The sequence below is a fragment of the Chamaea fasciata genome, unplaced genomic scaffold (genome assembly GCF_029207755.1).
Source record: "Chamaea fasciata isolate MVZ Bird 193981 ecotype frontalis unplaced genomic scaffold, bChaFas1.0.hap1 SCAF_27, whole genome shotgun sequence".
NCBI lineage: Eukaryota > Metazoa > Chordata > Aves > Passeriformes > Sylviidae > Chamaea > Chamaea fasciata.
Genome location: NW_027094112.1, coordinates 1525322 through 1550671, shown reverse-complemented (window position 1 = coordinate 1550671; position 25350 = coordinate 1525322). Strand labels below are relative to the sequence as shown.

General features: G+C 55.4%; 2 protein-coding genes across 2 annotated transcripts; one reads left to right on the top strand and one right to left on the bottom strand.

Moving 5' to 3' along the window:
• Window positions 1–1113: 1113 nt before the first annotated feature.
• CCDC43 (coiled-coil domain containing 43) lies at window positions 1114–10139 on the bottom strand. The gene is made up of 5 exons (XM_066205091.1): window positions 9724–10139; window positions 6870–6957; window positions 4466–4601; window positions 3815–3870; window positions 1114–2503 (listed from the first exon to the last, which is right to left on the bottom strand). Exons 1-5 carry the CDS (start codon window positions 9949–9951, stop codon window positions 2316–2318), a joined length of 696 nt encoding a protein of 231 aa, XP_066061188.1. The 5' UTR covers window positions 9952–10139; the 3' UTR covers window positions 1114–2315.
• A 121-nt stretch (window positions 10140–10260) lies between these two features.
• Window positions 10261–23048, top strand: DBF4B (DBF4B-CDC7 kinase regulatory subunit). Its single transcript, XM_066205253.1, has 11 exons — window positions 10261–10382; window positions 12974–13183; window positions 14489–14539; window positions 15143–15212; window positions 16059–16129; window positions 16662–16698; window positions 18655–18697; window positions 19532–19648; window positions 19825–19951; window positions 20580–20689; window positions 21205–23048. Exons 1-11 carry the CDS (start codon window positions 10272–10274, stop codon window positions 22571–22573), a joined length of 2316 nt encoding a protein of 771 aa, XP_066061350.1. The 5' UTR covers window positions 10261–10271; the 3' UTR covers window positions 22574–23048.
• Window positions 23049–25350: the final 2302 nt, after the last annotated feature.

Below are 25350 nucleotides of genomic sequence, written 5' to 3'. Positions count from 1 at the left end.
TACCATGGGGTGGGGGCAGTACCATGGGGAGTCTCATGGGTTCACTGAGTTTCCAACACCACTGGAGATTTCTAACACCATTGGCTGCTGCTGTGGTGCTGCCACAGTTCCAGTCTGCCCCAGGACTGCTGCTGGAAGCCGAAGGGCTGGACTTGCCCTTGCTCCTGATCCCTGTCCCTGACAGGGCCTTCCCTAAGGGCAGAGTGAGCTTAGGCCAGACAACAGCCCAGCCCAGCCCTGTGCCTGGCTGGGAGTGCAGGGGACAGTGGTACCTGCAGAGGGATCTGCAGGGCTGTGGGAGCCAGTTCCCACCGTGTGTGTGTGACTGTGCCCTTCCTGCATCCATGCAGACTCCTATGGATGTGCACACGGTGTAGCCTGTTCCTGGACAGGCTCTGGAGTACAGCAGTGGGCAGAGCAGCCTCAGGCCTCCTCTGCCATGGAGGTGAACATTGCCCTTCTCTGGACCCTCACAACCAAAGGTCTCAGGAGGCTGTGACGTTGCAAGGCACTTTCCTTGGAAGCCGAGGGATGGGCAGTTCAGTGCCAGGTCACAGAGCTCCGGGTAAAGCCACTTTGGCTGACAAGGCTGGGCAGCAGCTGCTGCCAGAGCAAGTGGGGTGCAGAGAGAGGTGAGGTCTCTGGTGCTGCTGCCTGCTGAGCCCTGCGGGTGGGCAGGGCTGCCTCGGGCCTGGGCAGTCAGTGCCTTCCCCAGCCTCAGCCCAGGGCTGGTGCACAGGGCTCCAGGGCACTAGAGGAAGTGAGAGCTGGGGCTGAGTGACTCCCTCCCTCAAGAGCTGCCCCCTGCCCTGTTCCACCTCAGTCCCACACCCTGGCAGCTGCCTGAGCCACCTGAAATCTGATGCTCCAACCAGGAACTGCCACAGTACACCAGGCCAGGCTGGGAAGAGAGCCTTGGGGAGCAACACAGCTGGGTCAGCTCCCAGGAAAGAGGGCATCACAGACAGCCCTGAGAAACAAGGCATGAATGCAGGTGAATCTGCACCAAGGCAGCAACAGGTGAGCCTTCAGAAACGCTGCTGCTGGGCAAGGGACCAGCAAGGACATACCATTGGCACTGCCATCATGAATGGCAACATCACTCAGAGGAACTCACTTCTTGGCCAATCAAGGTTTATTATTCAAGTCCAAAGACAAAGCAGTTGGAGACTCACACAGCACAGCAGTGGCCTGAGGGGGAGGCCTGGCCCTGGAGTCAGAGCAGTGCTGGGTCACACCCCGGGAGTGCAGGAGCACAGGAGCTCAGCACAGGTCACCTCACAGCACACAGGCACCCGGAGCATGCTGCAGCACAGAGCCCAGGCATACCCCTTCCCCCTCAGTTCACAGGATTAGCGTTCTCCTTCCCCAGTGGGCAAGAGCATCACAAAAAAGGCTGGAGCAGCAGGGATGAGCCCTTTGTGGGGAGGAGCAGCATTCGGAAGGAGCACTGCAGTTCCTGATGGCTGCCCACTGGGCAATGACCCCAGCGCACGCCTGGCTCACCCAGCTTGTGCCAAACCAGCTTCAGAGCTTCGCCCTGGCAACAGCCATGGAAGTAACAGTCCATGTTCACCCTACAGAACATCGGGGAGCACCATTTTCCAGCCATCTGGAGTCTTAAAACTGCGTTAGGAGTGTGGTTTGCTGCTGCTGAGACCAATGCTCCTGCCCAGGCGGTGTTTCCCTCACTCACAGTCCGGGGGTGATGCAGTCACAGCACTGCAGCTCGCCTCTATTTCACACATCTCACTCCTCAGCTGCAGCCCAGCACTGCCGCATGCTGAGCCCAGCTCCAATCCTGCTTGCCCAGCCCAAGCAGGGATGGAGCGTTGGCCTCAGCAGTGCAAACACAGGGATTTGCAAAGATGTTTTTCAAGGCTTGTGTAAATGAATCCATGTGTGCCCCGGGGCAGCGTGTCCTGGCTCATGGCAGGAAGGGCTCAGCTCAAACCACGGCCAGTGCAGGGGCTACTCCTACACCATGCTCTGCTTCCACACCATGCTCTGCTCCCAGGTGGTCAGAAGTAAAAATGGATCAATTTAACAACACGGACATAATCGTTTCACCCTTCTTTGGTACAGACACTGGCCACGAGCACCAACTGGGACACTGACACCACAAGCACAGGGCACACAGAGTCCAGGAGCTGCTCAGAGATTCTGTTCTGCTATGTAACAAAACAAAACAAAAAAAAGGCAACACTTCCCAAGAACTGCTCCCAGCCACGTGCCTGGAATACTTGCTGCTTTTTAAACACACACCGTATTCAGAATTAATTTTATCCTTTGAGAGTCCAAGTGGAAATCACCAGCTACCGCTTCCGCTCGCCCTTCTGTGTTCGTTTCTTCTCCTTCTCCTTCCGCTCCTGCTTGGCCAGCTTGTCCTTCTCCCGCTGCAGTTTATCCTGCTCTTTCTTCTTCTGGAACTCATCCCGCAGCAGCTCCCGCTCCAGCTTCCTGGCATTCAGGACATCCTCCACGTTGGTGTTTCGGAACAGCGCTGGGGTGGGCTAAGGGCTGATAACGCTCTGCCTGAGGCCACGTGAGATGGTGCCTGTGGCACATGGGAAGTTTGTTCTACCTCCTCCCTCACAAGGCAAGGAACTGGGGAATGAGGAATGCAGAAAGGAGAAGGAATCTCTGATTGCTTTTCCAAAAGGAAAAGTCAGGTTGAAAAACATCCACTCCTAGAGAAGAAAGGGTCTGGAGCACAAGTCTGATGAGGAGTGGCAGAGGGGAGCTGTGGGGGGCTCAGCCTGGAGAAAAGGAGCTCACAGCGACCTTCTCACTCTCCACAACTCCCTGACAGGAGAGTGCAGCCAGGTGGGGGTTGGGCTCTGCCCCCAGGGAACAGGGACAAGAGGAAACAGCCTCAAGTTATGCCAGGAGAGGTTTAGGTTGGATATTGGAAAAACTACTTCATGGAAGGAGTGGTCAGGCATTGGCGGCACAGGCTACCCAGGGCAGTGGAGAAGTCCCATCCCTGAGGGATTTAAAAGCCCTGTGGATGTGGCACTTGGGGACATGGGTCAGTGGTGGCCTTGGCAGTGCTGGGGGAATGGCTGGACTCAATCTCAGAAAGCTTTTCCAATCTTAGTCATTCTATGGTTTTTTCCTGGAAAAATGAGGTTGCCTACTGGTTCTTAAGGCTGATGTGTAGAGATACATGCCAAACCTCTACAAACCTGAAAGGAAGCAAACACAGGGTACAGCCTCCAGTGGGTTCAGTGCAGGTGTGTGTGACATGTCTGAACACGTGCATGTACATATGTGTGTATATGGACATGTCCCTAAATGTAGGGACAAGAATAATTTATGTTTCGTATTTAATTAAGTGATAAAACCTGCTTCCATCTTAAATTTGCCAGCTGGGAGCTCAAGGACAGTCCCAATTCTGACAGTCACAGGCCCCTTGGTCCTGCCCATCCTGAGTGTTCAGCTGCACCACGGCCTGCCAAGCTTCATTCCTGACATGATTTCCCTCTCTGGACACCAGTTAACATTAACCTGATGTTCTGGGAGCACTCTCCCTATCAATAAGCATGTTCTATGAAGCTGCAAGAAGGTGGAAGAGGGAAAGAAGGGAGGAGAAGAAAATGAATGGCAGGATTGGTGTGAGCACTGCACACAGGGCACGTGGACCTGTCACTGTCACTGTGAGCAAGGTCAGGATACACAGAGAGAAAAACCAAGCTGAAAAGCTGGCCCTAAAGAAACAGGGAGACCAGCACAGAGAGAGAAAGATGGGAAACTCACCATGGAGGCTGCCTGCCCCACAAACAGCCTGAGTCACCAGGAATTCAAAGGATACATTTTTCTGATCCAATATTTACTGCTGTCGTTGATCCATCCTGTTCATCCCCACCAGTGAGAGAATTAAGGAAACGTAGGCATCAGTAATGAACTTTTGCCTCTCTACAATCACACCTCACTCAAATAACAGCCTTGTAAAGCCAGGAAGAAGCAGCTGGACTCTCACAGACCAGGAATGCACAACTCCCACCCTCAGCTCCTGCTGCTCCAGGGCCAGATGCAGTTGCCTACGATTCACTCTGCTGGGCAGGAAAGAGCTCATTCTTCAGCATCACAAAGAGTTAACTTCTAACCCTCCCACTCCACACACTCTCTTTGTAAAGGATTATTTCAGATTTCTCCTGGGAAAGCAAGAGAGAAACTGAGCACCAGCTGCTGAGGGATGAGGGCATTCACTGCTCTCCTGCCACACACCTGGGCTGGGTAAAGCATCAGAGCCACGTGCTGGTGAGGACAGACACCCTCCCAGGAGCATCTGCTCGCAAGGAGCTTCCATGCTTTATCCATGGCAGTAATTTCATTGTGAAGGAAGACTGCAAAGCTTCCCCAGCTCTCCCCACCAGACCCTGCAGAGCTGGGAGGGAGCTGTTGTTTGAGGAGGTTTAGAACAGCTCAGGCCTGAGCCCTGAGCAGTGCAGGAAAAGGATATTCCTCCTCGTCGGTCACGTTGGCATACTGGGCCAGGAGTGCAGCCTTCCTCTGCTTCTCCTCCTGGGACACCTCCTTAGGCTTCACCACTATCCTGGCCTGCTTCTCCATCATGCTGGCGATGGCCTGGACCTCATCTGGCAGGAGAGGAGTGCCAGGGTCAGCGCAGGTCCCACACACGGCCACTGAGCCCCCGGTGTCACTCACTGCCTGCTCCCTCTGCAGCTCCACCCACCCCGTGTCCTGCAGGGACTTTGTCCTGGGGGAAATGCACCCACCCAAAGGGAGATGTCTCGCCCAAAAACACCCCCCAAACTTTTCCCAAGGGCACTAGTCGTGCTGCCAAAGCCAGCTGTTTTGGGGAATTCCAGCTGGGATCTGGGAGAGATGGAGCTGCTGAGGAGCCACCATGGGGCTGCCTAGGGCCAGCATGGGGCTGACACCCTGAGGTGACACCAGCTTCTCCCTTTGAGGGGGAATTCCCTGTGCTGCACCCAACCACCACAGACACTGCTATTCCTGGAGCAGACACTGTTTTTCCTGGAGTAAGGGAAGTTCCACAATGAAACTGGAATCAGTCAGGCTCTGGCTAATGAAAATTTCGTTTGATTCCAAATCACATTCTCTTCCACTTCAGAGCAGCTTAATAAGTTTATTTAAGAATGTACTTAACCCCCATCAAAGCCAAATACGGAAAACCTGAAGTGAGGGATCAGTTCCAACCAAGAGAAACCAACAGCTGATTTACCTTTTAATGCTGAAATTCCACTTCTTATTTCCTAAAATGACATCTGGGTTTTGATGCTAATTTTTTTTTTTTAGCCTGCTAATCACTTACCCTCAGGAATTTTATTCTGAAGTGGATACACACTTCAGAGGGGATTTATCCTTTTACGGAACCCCAGTGAAATAATTTCACCCTGGGACTCCATGAACCCAGACACACTGTGCTGCCTTTCTATAACAAGAAAAATCCCTGTGGGTGAGCACTGGCAGGAGCAGGAGGAGCCCAGCAGCAGCTCCAGCAATCCCAGTCACTTGTCCCCAAAAGAAATTTATTTTATTTAATGAATGGAACAGCGTGAACTTCTCCCTGTCCCTAGCCAAAGGCAAGGTCAGGCCAAGACTTCCAGGATTTCTGGGGAAAGCCACTGAGCTGCTGCGTGGTGGAGCTGCTGTGTCCATGCAGGGGGTGAGGGACAGGGGGATGCTGGGGCTGATCCAGTGATGAGGGACTTGCTGCCAGAGCCTCTCCTGGGTGACACTGGGCACTGACAATGTGCTGTTTGCAACCAGAGGCACCAAGAAAATGCAAAGCAAACAAAAAGCAGGATTTAGCCAAAAGGGACATTCCATTGTCACGGTCTCCTGTCAGCTCTGGGCCACTGCAATGTCACTGATCCATGCTTGAACCACAAATCCTCCCAGCACACGGCTCCACTGCATCCAGAGCCCTGCACAGGGACCAGGACAAACCAGTGAACAAGGAAAAGGAGAGGTCTTGGCTCCCAGCTGAGGACAAGGGATGGATCCAGGGAGGGGGCACAGGGACAGTGGGGCTGTGTGGGGCTGGGGAAGGAGCGGTGACAGTTTATCAGCAGCCTCACAGACCATCCTCCAAGAAGCATTTATGGGGAAAAAAGGAAGAGTTGAAAAGGGAAGACGTTAGAAGAGGAAATATGGAGGCGTGAGTGGGGTGAGCAGCAGCAGCAGGGACAGCCCAGTTCTGCACAGGGGCAGCTGCAGTTGTACAAACCAGCTGCTTTCCAGACTGGCAGAGACAGAAGCAGCACAGGTTTCTATACCATAATAGCTGCAGTGCCAGCACTGAACAGAGACAGCCCTGGACGTGTTGGGAAAGGTTTTTGAAAAAACCACAGAATGGTTCGGGTTGGACCTTAATCATCATCTCATCAGAAAAAAAAATCCTATAGAAAAACAGAAAAAACACAGAAAACCCCCCACCAAAACCACACAAAAAGAAACCCAAACAAAACAAAAACAAAAAAAAACCACACACCAAAGCAAATCAAACCAAAAAAACCCAACCATCCACCACAAAAAAACCCAATGCCAAAGCAAAAAACAACAACAGAAGACCAAAAACCCATAAACAAGAAAAAAAAAAAAAAAAAGAAGAAAAAACCAAACACTTTTCCTCTGCAGGATGATGAACCCAAAGAGCAGCAAATGCTGGGGCAGCCCAAAGTGAAGCTGCTCATCCCCAGGCCAGGTGAAAGAGTAACTGGGCAGCACTGGAATGAGAGGCAGGTCAGACCTGCAGCCGTGGGGCAGCGTTGGTCTGAGTCCAGCAGGACAAACACAAAGTTCCCGTTGAGGTGAGGCCCTGCAGGGCACCCCACGCTGAGGACCAGGGCACAGCACCCCAAGGCACAGCACTCTACCTTCTTTCTCCTCTTTGGCATCAACCACCTGGGAGTCAGACCACCTCTCCACAACCTCCCTGCACACATCGTTCAGGAGATCTTCTTCCTAGTAAGGGAAAAGAGACTCCTCAGACTTGGAACAGAGTTGGCTGCTTCAAACCAGCACCAGTCAGACAGGAAAAGCAGCAGCTACAAAGGATCAGGAATAGAGCTTTTCACCCCAAATCTGCCTGTTGAGCACACACAGGACTCTGTTTTCCCTGGGATGACACAATCACACCTGGGCTCTGTGCACGTGAACAGCTCTGACACACGTGGGTTTCACAACAGTGGCTGTGCAGGTGCCAGGGCCCTGCCCACACCCAGGAGGCCACGGGGGACCTTTGCTCCCAAAGCTCCTGCCCAGAATCCTCTCTCTTACTTGAGCAAGGCCATAGGGAAGTGACTCAGTGCCACCTCCACGCCAAGCTCACTAAAGGGAATAAACTCCATGGGATAAATTGTAGGTCAGGGCCAGCACAGAGCTGGAACCACTGTGGTGGTGCTGACAGACCATCACCTCCCAGCAGCAGGGACGCTCTGGTCCCCCCTGACCATTACACATGACTGAGAAGTGGCAGTGGGACACATCCCCCTGCTCCAGCAGGGGCTCCTCCAGGGGCTGCAGGTGAATCTCTGCTCCCACGTGGATCTCCAGGGGCTGCAGGGGCAGAATTCCCCACAGAATCTCAGGGGAATCTCAGCCATGGTGCCTGGAGCAGCTCCTGCCCCTCCTTCTCCACTGACCCTGCAGAGCTGCTTCTCCTCTCCCAGGTTCTCACTCCTCTCTCCAGCTGTGCTTCTGCACGTGGTTTTTTCCCTGCTTCAATTTGTTGCTTAAAGGTGCTGAAATTCTTGGAGCTGATTGGCATTTGCTCCATGGAACGTGGGAGAGCCAAACACCACTGATGGGGGCAGGTCACAGAGCTCAGGGGCACCAACAAATACTTCCAAACAAACAGGAAATGGTGTTGGTTTGAAGTTCAGTAAACACAGAGAAAAATCAACCAGGGAAAACACAAGTGAGGCGGGTTCTGTCCGGTTTAAAGAGAATAACTGGACACAAACAGAACTCGATTTTAAGTTTCTTGATTAGAAATGGTGACATCTGAATAAACTCACTAGTGCAAGACATGATCAAGACTGAGGAACCACGGACATGAGAGCAGATGTCACCTGAGGTATCACCTTATTTTAATAAGGTTTGTGAAATACAAACAAGTGAACAAAAAAAAAAAAATCCCCTGTAATTTGTGAATGGAACTAGGAGAAGAGACTTGGCAAGAAAACCCCCAAACTCACCAAATAAAACACTGTTTCAAAAGTCAATACAGAAAAAAAGAACAGACTACAGAGTCTAAAAATAAAGAAACAAAAAAGAAATTAAAAAAAAGAACAAACTACAAAGAGTAATTACAAAGTCTGAGGGTTCAAGAGGCCAAAATGTTTTACAGGAATGGCAGGAAAATGAAACTGAGCTAGGAACTGCAAATGAGGCTCAACTCGGCTGTGGTGTGACTGGGGCAGCCCTGGGCTCAGGGAACCCCACAGCTGCTCGGTCCTGGCAGCAGCACCTCAGAAGGGAACTCAGCACTGAGCACAAAGGGGGAAACAGCAGAAAACCAGAGTATCAGGAAAGGGGAATATCAGTGGCAGGGCCAGCCAGCGCTGCCCAGACAGGACACACCTCCCAGGCCTGGAGAGGGCCAGGCACAGTGACAGGGATGGAATGAAGTCTGGTAATTACAGGGAGGTTAATTAACTTCATTTACTGCAGAGCAGCGCTTTGCAAAGACATCTGGCTCCATCCCTCAGGATGCACCGTTTGCTTCTCCAGCTCTTTTAGGCTCAGAAACAGTTGAATGAGCTCCCTGCCGTGGCCCACGGTGGGGAGGGGACAGGGACGGCAGGGGAGGGCGCTCTGACTTTTAGGAAACCCCTCTGGAATGGCAGAGTCAGCGTACAGAAGGAACGGTGTCATACCTGTGACAAGAAAACGCTGATTGTACTCACCCTGGGTTGTACCTGCCTCTGGGTTTCGTGCTCCCACACTGATATTTTGGGAGGAAATCAGCGACAGCCACTGAGCAGACAGTTCCCAACACCAGCACCACTCATGATTTAACATTTTACACCATGAAACATCCATTATTTAAAAATTCCCAACACACAGACACTGTAAAAATCATAGCAGGAGGATTATCGAAGAGAAATCCCTCCCTGCACTCTCGTGGCTCCCAGGACTGCGGCAGGGGCACAGGCAAGCCCTGCCCAGCCCCGAGTTCCCCCCCGGCTGTCCCTGTCCGTCCCAGCCGCAGCCGGATGTGATTCCTGACGGACACGGCGGGTGTGAGGCCCGGGAGCAGCGCCCAGCAGGCTCCTGCCAGGGGATTTACCATTAAAAGTCACCTCTGGAAGCCCAGCCGGCGCTGCCCGGCTCGCGGTGAAGCCTGAGCGCTGCACGCAGACAAAGGGGATCCATCCCTGTGTTCCCCTTCCACAGCACGGGCCAGAGCTTCCATCAGCCCCGAGCCTGGCACAAAACCCCTCCCCAGCCAACAACAGCCCCGAACAGGCACCGAAAAGCCCTCAAGGGTGGCGGGTGGGGGCAAAAAAAGCCCCTGGACGTGGGTGAGCTCCCAGTCAGGGGGCAACGCGCTCCGGGCAGGGGCTGATCCGCCCCAGGGCTCCGGGAGCCGCCCCGGCCCACGGAGGCCGCGGCCCCGCGTCGCCTTCTGGGCTGCAGCGGAGCCCCGGCGGGAGCGCGGCGCGCTCATGGGCGCGGGGCGGCCGGCGAGACCCCGGGGGCCGCGGAGAGACCCCCGCCCCTCACCAGGCAGGCGGCCAGGACGGCCCGCAGCGCCTCCAGCCGCTCCTCGTCGCTCTCCTCCTCCCGCAGCAGCCCTTCGATGTAGGCGCCGTAGACGGCGCGGTCCAGCCCCAGCGCGTCCAGCCGCGCCGCGAGCCAGGCCGGGAACGGCGGGTCCGGGCCCAGGATGGGAGCCGCGATCGGCATCGGCATCGGGAGCGGGGCCGCGCCCGCCCCGCCGGGCGCCGCCATCTTGGGCCTGCGGAGGGAGGGACGGCGGCCGCGGCGGGACAAATTGTGGCGCCGGCGGGAGTGGCGGGAGCGGCGGGAGCGGGGTCGGGGTCGGTGCGGCCGTGCCCGGTCGGCGGCCCGGTGTGCTCGGTGTGCCCCGTGTGCCCCCAGAGCCCTGGGCACAGCTTCTCCTTCCCCCAGAGAGCGGCTTCGCGGGAAGCGGCGCGTCCCCGCGCGGCCGCCGTGCGGGGCGGGCCGGGGCTGGCGGGGCGGGGCGGGCGGCGGAATTTAAACGACGACGAGCGGCGGGCTCCTGGCGGCTGCGAGCCCCGCGCAGGGCCATGGCCGGCACGGCCTCCTCCCGGCCTCTCCGCGGACAGTCCTTCTACCTGGACCTGCCGAGCGGCCGCAGCGCCCGAGACCTGGCGGAGGCCATCGGGCGGCTCGGTGGGGTGAGCGCGGGCCGGGGGCCTGAGGGCTCAGAGGGGCCCGGGCGGGCGGGACACCCCGGCACTGGGGGGTCCCTGGCAGTGGGGGGGTCCTGGGGGCCCCTTGGCCCTTTTCTGTCTCTGCTCATTTTTTTAATGTTTTCTGGTTTTCTTATTTTTCCGGTGAGCCGGTTCCCTCCCCGGCAGCTGGAGCCCCGCGGGGCTGGTGGAGGTCGGCCCCATCCCCGCGCTCCGGCCCCTCGGGGGGCCCTGGGCGGTCCCGTCCGGCTCGGGATCGGCCTTTCCCTCCCGACATTCCGGCTGCTTCCCGGCGCCTGGCCCGGCCGGTGCCGGCCGCCAGCACGGGAGCATCTCCCAGGCGGTGCTGACCGGCCCCCTGGCCACGGAGGTGCTTCCAGTCGGGGTCAGGGTCACTGCGGCCGGGGAGCGCTTCCCGGGGCTGAGACCGGCTGCCACTCGAGGGGCACCTCGCAGAGGTGATAAATGGTGATGGGTGCCCCATGCCCCGGGGATAAATGGCTGTGTGGTGGTGGGTGCCCCATCCCCCGGGCATAAATGGCTGTGTGGTGGTGGGTGCCCCATCCCCCGGGGATAAATGGCTGTGTGGTGGTGGGTGCCCCATGCCCCGGGGATAAATGGCTGTGTGGTGGTAGATGCCCCATCCCCAGGGGATAAATGGCTGTGTGGTTGTGGGTGCCCCATGCCCCGGGCATAAATGGCTGTGTGATGGTAGATGTCCCATCCCCCAGGGATAACTGGTTGCCTGGCCACATTTTTTGCCTTGACACGTTTTCCAGGTGGTTGTAACTGATGCGCGGTTCTGCCTCATCGAGGACAGCAGCCTGTGAGAGTTTGTTATTTTAGGAAAGTTGTGGGACGTCCTAATGGATTTCAACATAGGGTAAAGTAGGGAAATGCCAACCGAGGTCCTTATCATGGAGATATGTGCTCTTCTCATGGTTTTCCCAGAAAAGCCATCTGGACCTGTTTCCCTGGCAGGCTGTTACTTGGGTGTATCCCAGTGGAATCCTTCATGGCCTCCAGGCTTCCTTGCTGCTGATATTCCTCCTCCATTTCTTTTACCCTGTACCAAAACCCTTCAAAAAGTAGCATCACCTCAGTCCCTCAAGCTGGAGCCAAGCGTGGGGTTGTACCTATTGTTCATCTTTCAGTCTCCTTATTACTCTTGTGCACAGTTTGGTTTTAACAGTTGTTACTCTTTGTTTTCAAGCTCTTTAATATCTCCGAGGTGGTCATCTCATGTAACCTCAAAACTTAAATCTTACAATATACACACTGGTGTAAAATCTTTTAATTCTTGCTGATGCTGTATCCCTATAGCCCTGATCAGGTGTTGGCTGCACAGACATGTGGGGAGGGTGGCTTGCACTGTTTTCCCTTTCATGAGTTGCACCTTCATCCTGAACTTGCTGGTTTCTCTCTGCCCTCCCCTGGATGTGCCCCCCACTCTTGGGGCATCTCTTTCCTAGCTGGGCATCCTCAAGTCTGAGAACCCCGTGCTCCCAGCAGACAGTTACTTCTCTACGCAGCTGCTGTGTTACTTGGAAATAATTTTTGACTTTGACCATCCTTCTGGTTCCTATCAAACACATCCTGGCCTTCCCTCTCTGAAATGAGGTCCACTGGCAGTGGAGCTCTCATTCCTCTTGCATCTGCAGAGACACTGAACTACACCACAGCCACTGCCTGTAAAGCAGCTTTTGGCCACAATATCCAAGCCCAGGTTCTGTGAGTAGTTCAGGGCACAGGTAAGGACATCCTGTGGCCTTGAGCTGCATGTGGCACTTTGAGCTTGGCGCGGGGCTGGTGACACTCTGGAGTGTTTTTTTGTGTGGGGAGGTTGTGATTTCCTCTCTTCTGTGCTTGCAGCACACCCTGCAGTGACCCTTGCAGCACTTCACACCCACTTCATGGTTTGGGAATCTCCACCTACAGGGATTCTGCAGTGGAGCAGAACCAGCTTGTTCAGCAGCTGTGATTTTGGGCTGCCCAGATCTTTATCTTCCTGAGGGCTTCACACCTCAGCCCCATGACACTCTGCCTCCTGCACAGATTCTGAGGAGCCAAGTCATTATTGGCTTACAGTACCATCAGTGTCCCAGCTTTTGGGTTTACACCTCTTTTTTGGCCTGGCATCTCCATGCAAAGGTGTGTGTATGTTTCAACTCCCTCCTGCCCTGTTCTCTGTGGAGCTGCTTGCCCGATTGTTCACCCTCTCCTTTATTTTTTCTAAAACTTGTTATGTTCTCCTGAGGACAGAGCTCCTCCAGGCTGACCCATGATGTCCAGGGCCTTTTCCTCAGCTGTTGGGATTTTTTTGAAAGCGCTGTGTGAGGAGTAGGTGGTGGTGACAGTCGTGGATCTGGATCTGAAGTCCTGGTGACTGTTTGCAGTGAATCTCTAGGGCATCACAGGATCTCCTCCTTTTGGAGACAGCAGTGTGGAACAAAAGAAGGACTGTGATTGCTTCCAGCAGCCCCTTGCTGTGAGGGTTGAGCCAGGGGCAGTAGCTTTGTTTAGAGGGCTCTGCCAGCTCAGACACTGCAGAGCTGCTCTGTTCTGTCTCGCTGCAGGTGACCGAAAGCTTCCTCAGCAAAGAAGTCACCTGCGTGGTGTCCAGCAACAGAGAGGCCAAGAGGGGCCAGGCCAGGCCTCGGGAGGAGAAGCAGAGCAGCCCAACTGCAAAAGGCACAAAATCCATGAGCTCTGTGCCTGCTGCCCCAACCAGAAGAACCAGGGACCCAGGGAACCCAACCAGACCTTGCCAGAAGCCACCAAACACTGTAAGAGCTACAAAGGTTTTGGCCTAAGGGGTCTATAGGGTAGAATCTGGGGCCAGTTTTGGAAGGTGGAGTTGTTCCTGCTCTGAGTAAATAATCTGTGTGGGTTTTTGCCTGCTCTGTTCCTGTTTCCCTGGCTGTTCCTATTCATACTCTTGCTCCTTGTGTCTGCCATCAGTGTCTACTCAAACGTGCATGTCACAGCTTTGGGCTGTAATCAAGGAAATCTGCTGGAATGGCAGAGGAAGTGGAGGCCTTGGCTGGCTTCCTGGGGGAACAGGCAGAGGTGTGGTGGGAAGAGCCAGAGAAAAACCATTGCAGTCTCTGAGTGCTCAGAGACACAGGGCAAGGCCCCTGTACCCTGGGAGGAGATCCATAAGGGCCTCCTGCAGGAAGGGGCTTCTCCTGGTCTCATTTGCCTGTTGGAGCTGGGTTTTCTGCTCACAAATGCTTGTGGCCAGACTCCAGCATCCCACCTTGAACGTGGTGTCTGCTGGAAGCTGTGACTGAGGAAAGCAGCTGCCCGAGTCCAGGCATGGGGGATCTCTGCCAGCTGGACCTGAATCCCTGCAGTGGGAAACCTGAGCTGCAGAGGTTTCTCCCAGTTTCTCTCCCTTGTCCTCCAAAGAGCTGAACCAATCTGCTGAGACTGTTGGGTTGAAAATAAGACTCAGTTCCCAGGATGTTCTTGACCCTGGCCAGCATGTTGGGATGCCTGGAGAACAGGAGGCTCAGGGGACCTCCCTGACAGGAGGTTGTAGCCAGATGGGGCTTGGTCACTCCTCCTGGGTAACAAGTGACAGGACAAGAGGAAACAGCCTCAAGTTGTGCTGGGCAGGTTTAGACTGGATGTTAAGGAAACCTCCTTCATGGAAAGGGTTGTCCAACCCTGGCCCAGGCTGCCCAGGGCGGTGGTGGAGTCTCCATCCCTGGAGGGATTTAAAAACTGTGGATGTGGCACTTGGGGACATGGATCCGTGGTGACCTTGACTGTCCTGGGGAGGAGTTGGACCTGATGGCCTTACAGGGTTTTTCCAGCCTGAACAATTCCATGATGCAGCAGGCAGTTCCCAAGCTAAATTGCTGTTTCCCCTTGGCACACTCTGGAGTCTTCATTTCACTGCTGGTCGATAATTCCAAGCCTTGGCTGGTGCTGGTGGTGCAGTTGAGTGGTACTCTCTGCGGGTTGCATTCCCTGGAAAGGCTCTTTGCACTGGCAGAGATGAGCCCAGCAGAGTGTGGGGATCCCCAGGGATTGCAGCTCTCCAGCTCTTTGCCATGACCTGTCCATGTCTCCTCTCCCCACAGGCGCTGCTGAGCCGGGGGAAGGAGCTACTGCACAAGGCCATGAAGAACCAGGTGAGCAGCCTTGGATGGGCTCTGCTGGGGCTGGGTGTGCTCAGAGTTCTGCTGAGCAGAGCAGAACCAATGCCAGCCTTCCTGCAGAGCCCCTGCCCTGCTGACAGAGCACATCCTGGGGCTGGGAAAGGCACAAAGCAGTTGCTTGTGGCACAATATTGTGCAGTGCTCCTGGTCACTGCTATTTATGGAGCCATGTCATCCAGTGTTGTACCTCTAAGGTCTGTCCCATCTGGATGCTCAACACAAGAGAATTTTTAACACAAGGCCCGTTGTTAGATGAATTTTTAGCCTAAGAAGAGCTAAAGCAATGTAGCTGGGGCAAAAGGCCCCCTGCAGTCCTTTCCCTGAGGTCACAAGTGGCCAGATAAATCTCAGTGCCCACTTGGCAGCTCATGCTGCCAAGGATTAAATGTTTGCCCAAGATGCTGCTGTTAATTTGGGGTCGATGAAGCATGAGTTCGATCCTTTACTGCTGTGCCCTGATTTTAATAAGAGCCACGCAGTGCTGTGTCAGTTGGGCAGCAGGAAGGGCCCTGAGCTCAGTTTAGAGCTGCACGTGGCTGTGCTTTGAGCTGTGCTTTGCCAAACCTCTCTGTACAGGACACCTGCAGTGGCAGCAGCATCCTCGCCAACGCTCGCCTGTGGGGAGTCCAGATCCTGCATGTGGATGGTATCCTTCTCTGTGGGCTGCAGGGAGGCTGCTGGTAACGAGGGATTTTGGAGACAGGTGGAGCAGAAGTGATGTAAGGAGAGTAGAACAGAAGGAAGAAATTGTAAGCAAATATCCTGGAGTGATTCCACCCTGGCCGAGGCTGGGTCTGCCCTCAAACACCAGATTTGTGTGTGCAGAACGTGCCACTGTCACATTTGCCACAGCAAACACAGGGTACGTTGTAACGTACTGAAGGTGGAACATTAGGAAACGTCAATATCTTGGTCAGCACATCAATTTGTTCCAAAAAGACCATTTTTGCTAATTAACCTGGAAGGGCAATCATGATAAGGGCAGGATTTGGTCGGGTTTAATTAGGAAGTGCTGGTGTTTGAGGACCTGTTCTGGAAGGCACCTCCCGTCCCCATGATGGATGGGGAGGGGGTGATGGCAAAGACAGATGGTGGAACTCTGATACTAATAATAGGTCTGGAGTAACAGGTTCCTGAGTGTCTGATGACAGTGACATACAGCTGTGCCTGAGCCTGTCTGGATCCTGTCCCTGGGCTCTGCTCGGCCTCTGGGGCTGCCAGACCTTGGGCTCTGCTCTGTGTGCTGCAGAGCTCCTGCCAGTGTCTCCTTCCTGCAGAGCCCCAGCAGCCTCCAGCTCTGCTGGAGAGCAAACAGGAGGGGCTGTCCCTCAAAATGTTCTCTTGGTTTCATCTTGGACCATTCCCTGGGGGAGATGCTCTGCCAGGGGCAGGCTCTGGCTTTTCCCGGTGCCGTGGGGGGTGTGCTGCAGCCTGAGGGGAACAGCTCCCTTCCCTGCCTGAGCTTTGGCTCTTTGACATCTCACCTGCACAGAAATGTTGTCCTATGCCCAGCAGCTGCTGCGAGCCATCTCAGGAGCAAGGAAGCAGTGCCAGAAGACAGAGGTAACAATTAAACTGCAGCCAGTTTCAGGAGTTCAGGGTCCCTGGGCAGCTTTGAACTGCTTTTCTTGTAGCAACTTCAGTGCCAGTGGGCCACTCAGGGTGGTACTGGATCCAATCTGGTGCTTGTGTTAGTGATAGAGATGAAAAAATCCAAAGGATTTTTCCTTTTATAAAGTTGAGGGTAAATCCAGATGAGAATGAGGCAGCTGTTGATACGTATCAGCATCCATAGCACAGCTAACACTGACTTTAACCCCACAGGACTAAGGGTCAAAAATGTGATGATGATGTGGCTGGTACACTGGCTCACCAAAAGATTGGTTAATGCATTGGAGAGGTCATGGGGAAGGTGGGATGTAAGGACAGGGCATGGCAGCCTTTATGTTGTATTTCAACTAACCCTGGGTAGCTTGGGAGACAAAATGAGGGGAGGTGCTCTGAAATGGTGGCTGAGGCTGCTGCTGCTCTGGGATCAGTAACTGCAGCTCTGTTTGTGCTGCTCCCATGCTGAATATGTCCCTTTTTTCTCTAGGTGAAATGCCCTGCATCCAGAACCAAAATTCACAAAGGTAGGCCTGGAAGTTGTGCTGCTGTTTATGCTCAGATGTGGAGCTGCTTGGAGAAGCCTCATTTAGAATTTGAAATACATCAAAACCTTTGGCAATCCCAAAATATGCCGACTCCTTAGGCAGTTCCCCTTGAATGGCTTCTGTTACTCCTTGTTGGAGTCTGGCTGCAGCTTCCAAGGACAGCTGAGGACCTTTGATTTCACACTGTGTTTAAAAATCCTAAAAACCCTTTGCTGACAGCTCCCACAATCCCGAGGCACCTGAGAACAGTGCTGCTGCACATTGAATCCAGCAGCTTAAAGGAGGTTTTGAGGAATAATGCATCCTGCAGAGGAGAGCGTGTTCCTCCCAGCCCACTCACTTCTGTTGGGCTGAGATGTGCTGCTGAGACACTGATCTGGGGACGGCGCTTCCCGGGGAGGAGGGAGGGGGAACAGCCAGGTTCTCATCTGCAATTAGACAAGAACCAATTGTGGTGCTGAAAGCGGCACTGAAATTGCCAATGCTGAAATCGGTGACGTCAGTTGATCTGTGACTTGTTTGACTCCGTGCACTGGAGAGCGAGCGCTCGGGAATGGTTTGGAGCAGGCTCCAGCCTGGATTGTGTGTGTGACACTTGGGGGTTATTTTGCAGTTTGGGGTGGGGGGGAAGGTGCTGAAGAAAGGCTCGAGAAGCTGTTGGATGTGGCAGATTGTGCCTGCAAGCTCTGAGATCTGTGCTGGGCACGCTCTGAGCCTGCCCTGGGGTCTCGCAGTGACACCGGTGCTATTTGTCACTGCTGGGATCACTCGGGGCCTGTGCACCCATCTGAGCTGGATCTGGGGCCTGCACATGGCCTCTCTCTCTCAGAAATGCTGAGCATTTGGCAGTGCTTGCATGGAAAAAACTCGATCCTGTACTGAAATAGCTGCTTCAGTGACGTAGCAGCACATTTGAGGCAAGCAGAGGGTGAGGCTGGTGAGGACAGGTGGGCTCAGCCTTTCTGGGGAAGGAGGGTGAAATATCTTTGGAAAAAATAGCATTGAGTGCCAGGATCACAAGAAAACAAAACTCCTCGCCCTTCAGAGGCCGTGAGGGAGGCAGGAGAGGCTTGGTTTCAGGGTCAGGCAGATGCCCTGTGGGAACGCCTTGGTGTTTATTTGTTTCTTAGCCAGATCAGGACTCGGGTTTCCAAGGTGAGCGTAATGTGAGTGGAACATACCTGGAGGACAGGAGGGACCTTGGAACCTCCCCTCCCAGCCTGACTCTGGAAACCTTTTCCCTCAATGCACTGCTGAGGCTCTTTTGCTCTCTTCATCTATTTTATGCCTTTTATTTAGGAAGCAAAGCTGCTGTTTGCCCTCCTTGGGAGCTGAGCAGAGGCCAGATACTGCTCTCGAGCAGTGTCCTGGTGCCAGGCTTGGCTGGGCAGCACCTTGGTTTGTCTCCAGCATCTCTTGCTGCTTTGATATCACCATCCTGGCCTGAGCCAGGGTGATGAGCCAGGTTCTGCACTTGAGGCAGGGTGAATGGAGGAAAAGGTGCTGGAAGTTGTTGCAGAGCTCTGAGCCAGTGCAGCAGGCACTGCTGTTCCTGAGTTCCCTTCTCATACTCAGTGGCACATTGTGGGGGAATTTGTGGCAGTTCTTGGGACTGGAGTCAGAAGGCTCGGGGTCAGGCCGGTGGCTGTAAGGCTGAGGAGGCGTTAAAGATGTGAGGGGATGGCTGAATACTCTTCCAAAGGTGGAAATGTCCCATGGTTGGGCTGCCTGGGGTTTGGTTACCCCACTGCACACTTGGGGCCAGGGCTGTTGAAGATCACCTGAGGAGCTGTTTTGGCTGTGCTTGGCCACCACTTGGCATTCACCAGTGCCAGAAGTTCTGATGCACCCAGCTCTGGAGCCCAGTTCTGTTGGGGAATGAGTGACTAAGTAGGGAATTTGGCCAGGAAAACTAACCAGGCTTCTCTCTGGCAGGAAAACTGAAGCCTCCTTTTCTGAAAGTTGAAGACCAGAGCAGGTAAATGAAACCTTTCTAAATATCCTACCCTAAAACCTCGGGGTCTCTCCTTCACTGGTTTCATTCCCAGGGACTGTTCTGCCCATGAGGCAGAGCCTGGCTTCTGTGCAGACCCTGTTCCACACTGGGAAGTTGACTCTCTCCTAGAGAGAGGCAGATGGAGTTTAGAGAAACAATCCAGGTGTCTTGTGTGTCAGGAAGAAAAAAGGTGTTAAATGAAACTTGACAGCAGTTTCCTTCCTTGCTCGGATTCCGTGTGTGATCCTCAGCAGGTCACTTAATCCACCCAAGCCCTCGGCAGGGAGGAGTGAGATTGAAGCACAGGAGGTCAGGGCCTGTAACTTGATGACAGCCTTGGGCACAGGGGGCCTCATCCCTGTGGTGTTTCTGAGGAGTCTGTAACTCTACCAGCATCCACAGGGCAAATTAATTATTCCAAAGACAACATTTAAGGCATCTCAATTAAGAGTCAAATACTGGGATTTACATGCTGCATGCAATGAAGTGTGAGGGGAGAGGTGTGGCCTGGGAATCAAAAACCCTCCTGTGCTGTGGGGTAGCTGGAAATACTGCACAGCTCTGCCCTGGGGCAAAAGGTGCAATTTGGGCTGAGCAGGCAAACTTGCCTTCTGTCCAAGACATGCCCCCACTGGGGCTTGAACTAGGTCTGACACTTTCAGTGAGAAATGGGAACTCTGGCATAGCCACAGGAGAGCACTGGGCAGCATCTCATCATAAATGAGGTGCCACCTTGAGCTCCTCCAGGCTACAGAGGGGACAGCTCTGAAGCCTTGCCAGTATTTCCGTGAGTCTGAGGTCCTGATCTGCTTTCAGGCAATTTCGGCCCTTCCATCACCAGTTCCAAAGTTTTCCTGACCTCAACTTCCTGGCACCCAAAAGCTCCAGCCCATTTGAGCCTCTGAAAAGCATCTCCAATTCCTGCCAAGCCAGGTAGGCTGTAGCTCCTTCTGTGCAAGTGTTTAACCCTGCTCCTGCTCACTGCTGGTTCCTGGGACCTGGGAACCGCCAGCTGTGGAGGTTCCATGCTGGATGTGGGCACAAGGAGCCCGGTGCTGGGTCCCTGCTGGTGCTGCCAGGCAGGGTGACCCCCGTGCTGTCCCTTGCAGGGGTGCTGAGGGCTGTGCCCTGCACAGCACCGGGGGGAAGAGCCCTCGCTCCACACACGTCACCGTGCCCAGGAAAAGGAGGGGCTTCTGTGAGTGCTGCCAGGAGACCTTTGAAGAGCTGCAGAAGGTAAAGGTTCCCCTGGGGCCTGGTTCCTTGCAAGACTTATGGGGGGCACTCAGAGGCTTTGTTAATCATGTCATGCCCGTTAGCACCATCAACTCCTTCGGGAGGAATTGCTGTATCCAGCTGGATCCACCTCTGGGATGGGAACATGGTATTTCTGTGTGTCCAGACCAGCAGGTCAGAGCACAGTGGGTTTGCAGGTTGGAGCACAACGTGCTCCTCTCCTGAGGTGCAGGATCCTCAAGGACCATCCTATTACATGATCCATGAGGTAAAGAGGCTGTTGCATGGCAGCTGTGGGGCACAGGCGGATTGAAAAGGTGGGAGAAGGTTTTTTTATCTCCTGGAAGGTGCCAAGCAAGGGGGCTTTCAGAGCCCAGCTGGTAGTGCCAGACGGTGGTGGTGGAGTCTATTTCCTGCTGCTGGGGAGGCTGTGGGCTGCTCTTGGATCCAGACACAGCCTCCTCATCAGCACAGCAGAGAACTGGACATTGAGTGTTCCCAAACCTGCCAGACATTGGCTCTGTCCCTTTGCCCTCTGGTCTGTTAGGCTGTGGGAAGTGCCTGTTATTGCCAATTCTCCTCCTGGCAAAGCTTTAAGTGTTGTTAAAGGGCCTCTGCCACCTTCCAGCATCTCCAGAGCCTCCAGCACCAGCAGTTTGCCCAGGACAACTCCCGGTACATCCCTGTGGATCGTGTCATCTCCCAGCTCACCAACAGCTTTGTGGAGTGGCCAGCTGAGTAAGTCTGGGGATCTGGGAACTCCTGGAGCCCAAAGGCAGCAGGGCAGGTGCTGCATGGCACATTCATGGAGTGGGGTCCCTGTGCCTGGGAATCAGAGGTTGGAGCAGGACCAACCTGGCACCTGCTGGGCAAGGCTTAGACAAACTTAGACAAACCCTGGGAGGTGTTCCTGCATTTCCATGGGTTTTCTCCTGCAGGGAACTTCCCATGGACTCCTAGTGCCTCCTAAACTAGAAAGGACAGCTGAGCCTACCTTTTGTGTCCCTGTAGGGACAAAAACTCAAACCCTGCTGCACTGTAGCCCCCCTGTGCCTGGGCACTGGGCTGAGGAGGCTGAAGTCCTTTGTGCTGCCCATCTTTTCCAGCAGCAAAGTCATTCTGAGCCTCAGCAGGCTAAAAGTGCTTCCCTGCTCCTGAGCAAGGGCTGCAAATAGCCCGCACTGCAGGAGAGGCCTTGTCTCCCTGGGGGTGCTGCTGGGGCTGGATGAGCATTAACTGATGGTTCCTCTCAGGGTGCCCTGGGCCTGCCTGGCAGGTGAGCGTGCAGTGCCTCAAGCACACGGCACTGGAGGAAACAAGCTGCTGCCAGCAGAGCTGGGAAAGGAAGAGGAGCAGCCTGCGCAGGATGCTGTGGAACTGGTAATGGATGCAGAGCTGGATGGTGGCCCGAAGACCAAGGGACATTCCCCCTGCCTGCCCAGGGACAGGCTCAGAGATCCCAGAGGAGGAGGGGGCTTGTCAAAGCACAGCTCCCTGCGGCTGCCCAGGGGAGCAGGGCTCAGCAGAGGGGTCTGTGCTGCCCATGGCACCATGGGGGAGGCTGGGCTGGAGGCTTCAGGTTTAGGCTTGGCTCCTGAGCTGGGCTGGGGTCCTTGTGCAGCACCTGCTCCTGTCAGGGAGACAATGCCTTCGTCTGAACCTCATACACGGCCTGGGTCAGTCAGCCACCCTCCCCAAGCACAGCCTGCTGCCAGGAAGCGCCAGCTGTGCTGCAGACAGAGCTCCCAGGTGGGAAAGAGGCCCAGGCTGGAGCTGGGCTTTGGCCTCTCCCCTCTGGGTGACCAGACGGAGCTGCTGGTGGGTGGAGGGGTGGGGGCACAGAGTGCAGGGCAGGTGTCTGTGCCAGGCCTGCCCGGTGTGGTGGGGGCTGGCAGCCTGCCCCTGGGCACAGAGCTCTCCAACAGACCTCACAGCTCCCTCGCTCTGGATCTGTGCCTGTGTGAGAGCCCTGGGGACCCTGTATCCCAGCCAGGATCCCTGGGAGCTGGGGCTGCAGGTTTTGATCCTGGGGAGGCAGCTGCAGCCAGCACTGTCAGCGAGCACGGCTGGAGCAAGGAGAGATCCCAAAGGAAACAGTGTAGAGGGGACAGTGACAACACACCCAGGAATGGGAACAGGCCTGGTCTGGAGAGCACAGCGAGCAGGACCAGCTGCCCTGCTGGCTGCCTGCCCTCTCCCACACTGCCTATGGCTGAAGCCAGATGTTGCTGCTCACTCCGTGTCAGGGCAGCAGAAGAAACAGCCCCAGGAGCTCCCCACGTCCCCAGGCAGGGCACAGAGCGGGCACAGAGCCCTGGCTTCCTCCCACCTGCTCCCCAGAGCCCAGAGGCTGCCCACAGCTCCAGCAGGAGCTCCTCGGAGTCAGACTGGGATGTGCAGCTGCTCCCCAGGCTCACGGGTGTCCGGGGCCGCAGGATTCTGCCTGTGGACAGGGACTGGCTCCAGCAGACACACGGCAGTGTGAGGGACAGCGGGTACAAGTCTCAGCTCTGCTCGGTGCTGAAGGAGTCGGAGCTGGCCTGGGCAGGCCAAGGGGACAAGAACTGCAGGAACTGCTGCACAGAGACCAGAGGAGCCTCTTTCCCCATATTTGGGACATAGTTTGGCAGCTAAAACCACCCCCAGGCTGCTCTCTGGAGCCTCGGTGGGAGCTGAGGAGGGGCTGGGAAGGGATTTACGGAGGCACATCCAAGAGTGAGCACAGCGCCGGCAGCCTGGGCAGCTCTCCCGCTGGGAATTGATGGGGATGCAGTGGCTTCGCTGTCCTTGCCTGTGATGTTCCCTCCTCTCTGCTGGCCACGTTCAGAGCTAACAGCTTCCTCTAAGTCCTCACAGGCCACTGACAGTGGTGCCTCTGCACCTCAATGGCAGTGTGCTCTTTGCCCTTCCAGAGGGAGAGCAGAGCCTGTTCCTCCTCTCACATGGTCCCCACAGCTGCGAAGAGGAGGGTCATAGGGATGGGATTTGTTCTCCTCATGTGGTCTGGGAGTGGTCTTGGAGTATTTTCAGGTGGTTTTAACTTGTTTGGTGTTTTTTTACAAACTTTTAATCTTTGAAATAAAATGGAGGGATGAGATCCTGCTCTGCCTTGTGGGTGGAATGTGTCTGGGGGCAGGAGCAGAGCAGTAAGGGTTGGGTGGAGGAAGCTTTGCTGGAAAAGAGGTCTGTGGGCAATGGGCAGCACGATGAAGGGGGCACAGCGGTTTGTCCAGCCCCAGAACATCACCCCATCTGTGGTTTGCCAGAGGAGTGTGCTCAGCAGGTGCTGGGGAGCAGTTGTACCCAGTGCAGGGGTGGTGCCCAGCAAGGAGGGGTGTGCAGAAGCTGCAGAACAGTTGGTAGGAGCTTGTTGACCTCTCCTGGGCATGGGGCCAAGGGAAGGAGGTCAGGGATGGGCTGGGCTGGCTAAGAGGATGCTCTGGAGTGTCTAAAAGCAGCCTGTGGCTTCTTGAAGGGCAGGTCCAAGCAGAATGGAGCCAACCCTTCTGTGGTGCCAGGTGTCAAAGCTGCTTCCAGGTGCAGGTTGGGAAAAGGAAAGGCTTAGGGCCTAGGAGGGTGGGACAGCCCCAGGCCAGGCACCCAGAGGAGTGGGGTCTGTCTGTCCCTGGAGATGTTCAGTCCTTAAGTGAAGGACAACAATCCCTCCTTCACTCCAGGCTCAAAGGGAAGCCTTGAAGTGGGATCATGTAGTGGGAGCAAGGACTTGGAACACACGAGGCTTCAGAGGTTTCTCCTGTGCAACAGCCTAACTCTTTACCTGCTGCCACCCCTGTAACAAAGGTCTGGTGAGAACTGGCGGGAGCTGAACCCCACTGGGCTTGGGGTTCTGCCACGGAGATGTCCCTGCAGCCACAGGCTGGCCCAGCAGGAAGGTGACTCCTGGGAGAGGGAGAGAGGGGCTTGGAGCACCAACCAGCCACTGCCCTGGTGTGCTCAGCCCTGACCCCTCAGAGAGCAGAGAGGGGACCCTGGGGACAGAGGAATGGCCCCTCCAGGCCCTTGGCCTGTGTGACGCCTGGGGAGACTGGGATACCTCGTGGTAGTGAGCTGACCTGAGAGATCAGCAGTTGTCTTTCACCAAGCCTAGCCCTTCTGGGGGGGGAGAGGGACCCCTAAGAGCCACCTGCCCCCTCCTCCTGCTGACCAGTGACTTACACCATGGAGTCCCTGGTCTGGGGGACTGAAGCAGCTCCTTCATGGCCCCTGGGGGACTCTAGGCCTTAGATCAGGTGCTCAGGCTGGAGATACAGAATCTTGGAATGGTTTGGGTTGGAAGGTTGGAAGATCATCCCAGTTGCAACCCCCTGCCCAGGGCAGGGACACGTTCTACTAGAACAGCTGTTCCCTGGTACTGGGTGTAGATCCACCCTGGCTGAGCACCTCTTTGTCCCTGTGGTGCTGAGGACCACCAGAAGGGCACAGGGAGAGACTGTTCCCCTTGGGCTGGCAGCCTCTGAGCTCCTGAGGAGCCCAGCAGGTGCTGGATCGTCTCTGCTGCACCTGATGCTGCAGTCCCTCCCCTCGTTGCATGGAGGAAGAGGAAGGTCCAAGGGCAGCAGGTCCCGGTTTGGAAACCCTTCCTGCCCCATGCTGATCTGCCTCAAAAGAAACATTTTCCAGCCAGGAGCCCCCTGAGTGTGGCTGAGAAGGTGCTTCGTGGAGCCTGGTCCTGTGCAGCCCCCTGGGGAGATGTCCCTCTGTGTGTGCCAGCCAGGGGGGGACTTTGAGCCCCCCAGTGTGAACATGACCCTCAGCACATCCTCTGCTCAAACCAGGCTCAGATGGTTCCTGACAGCTCTGCCAGCGCTGGGGATAACGAGCTGAGCTGCAGAGGGGCTTATTGGTAACATAAAATGGGCAAAAAATATTGTCCTGGAGGAGGATGAGGGATGTGAACTGGGAGTTCAGGACCCCCACCTTGCCCTTTTGGGGCCTTCCCAGGGTAGCTGACCTCTGGGATGAGCTGGGGCCACTGAAACTGCTGCATGCTCCCTTCTGTGGAGCACGTGGTGACTCAGCTGAGCCCTTTTTGCCCTGCCAGCCACAAGCAGAGGTTCCCCATCGCCCTCCACGGGGAGCCCAAGGGCAGCCCTGGGCACCTCCAGCAGGAAGAGCTGGGACTGGTGATGTCCAGGTCTGTGTCCCACCCTCAGTCCTGAGGGAATAGTCCCCCTCGGTGATGGTGGGTGCATCCATCACCTGAGGCTGGGGCCCCTCCGGGGGGTGCCTGTGGCTGTGCTGCCTCCCCCCATGAGCCGTTCTCCCCCGTTCCCACTGCAACAAACAGGAATTTACTGGGGTTTGCCTCCCTAAAATGGTTGTGTTACCACTAGGAGGGCACACAGCCTTGCAGCGTCCCCCAGAATCAGAGCAGAGAG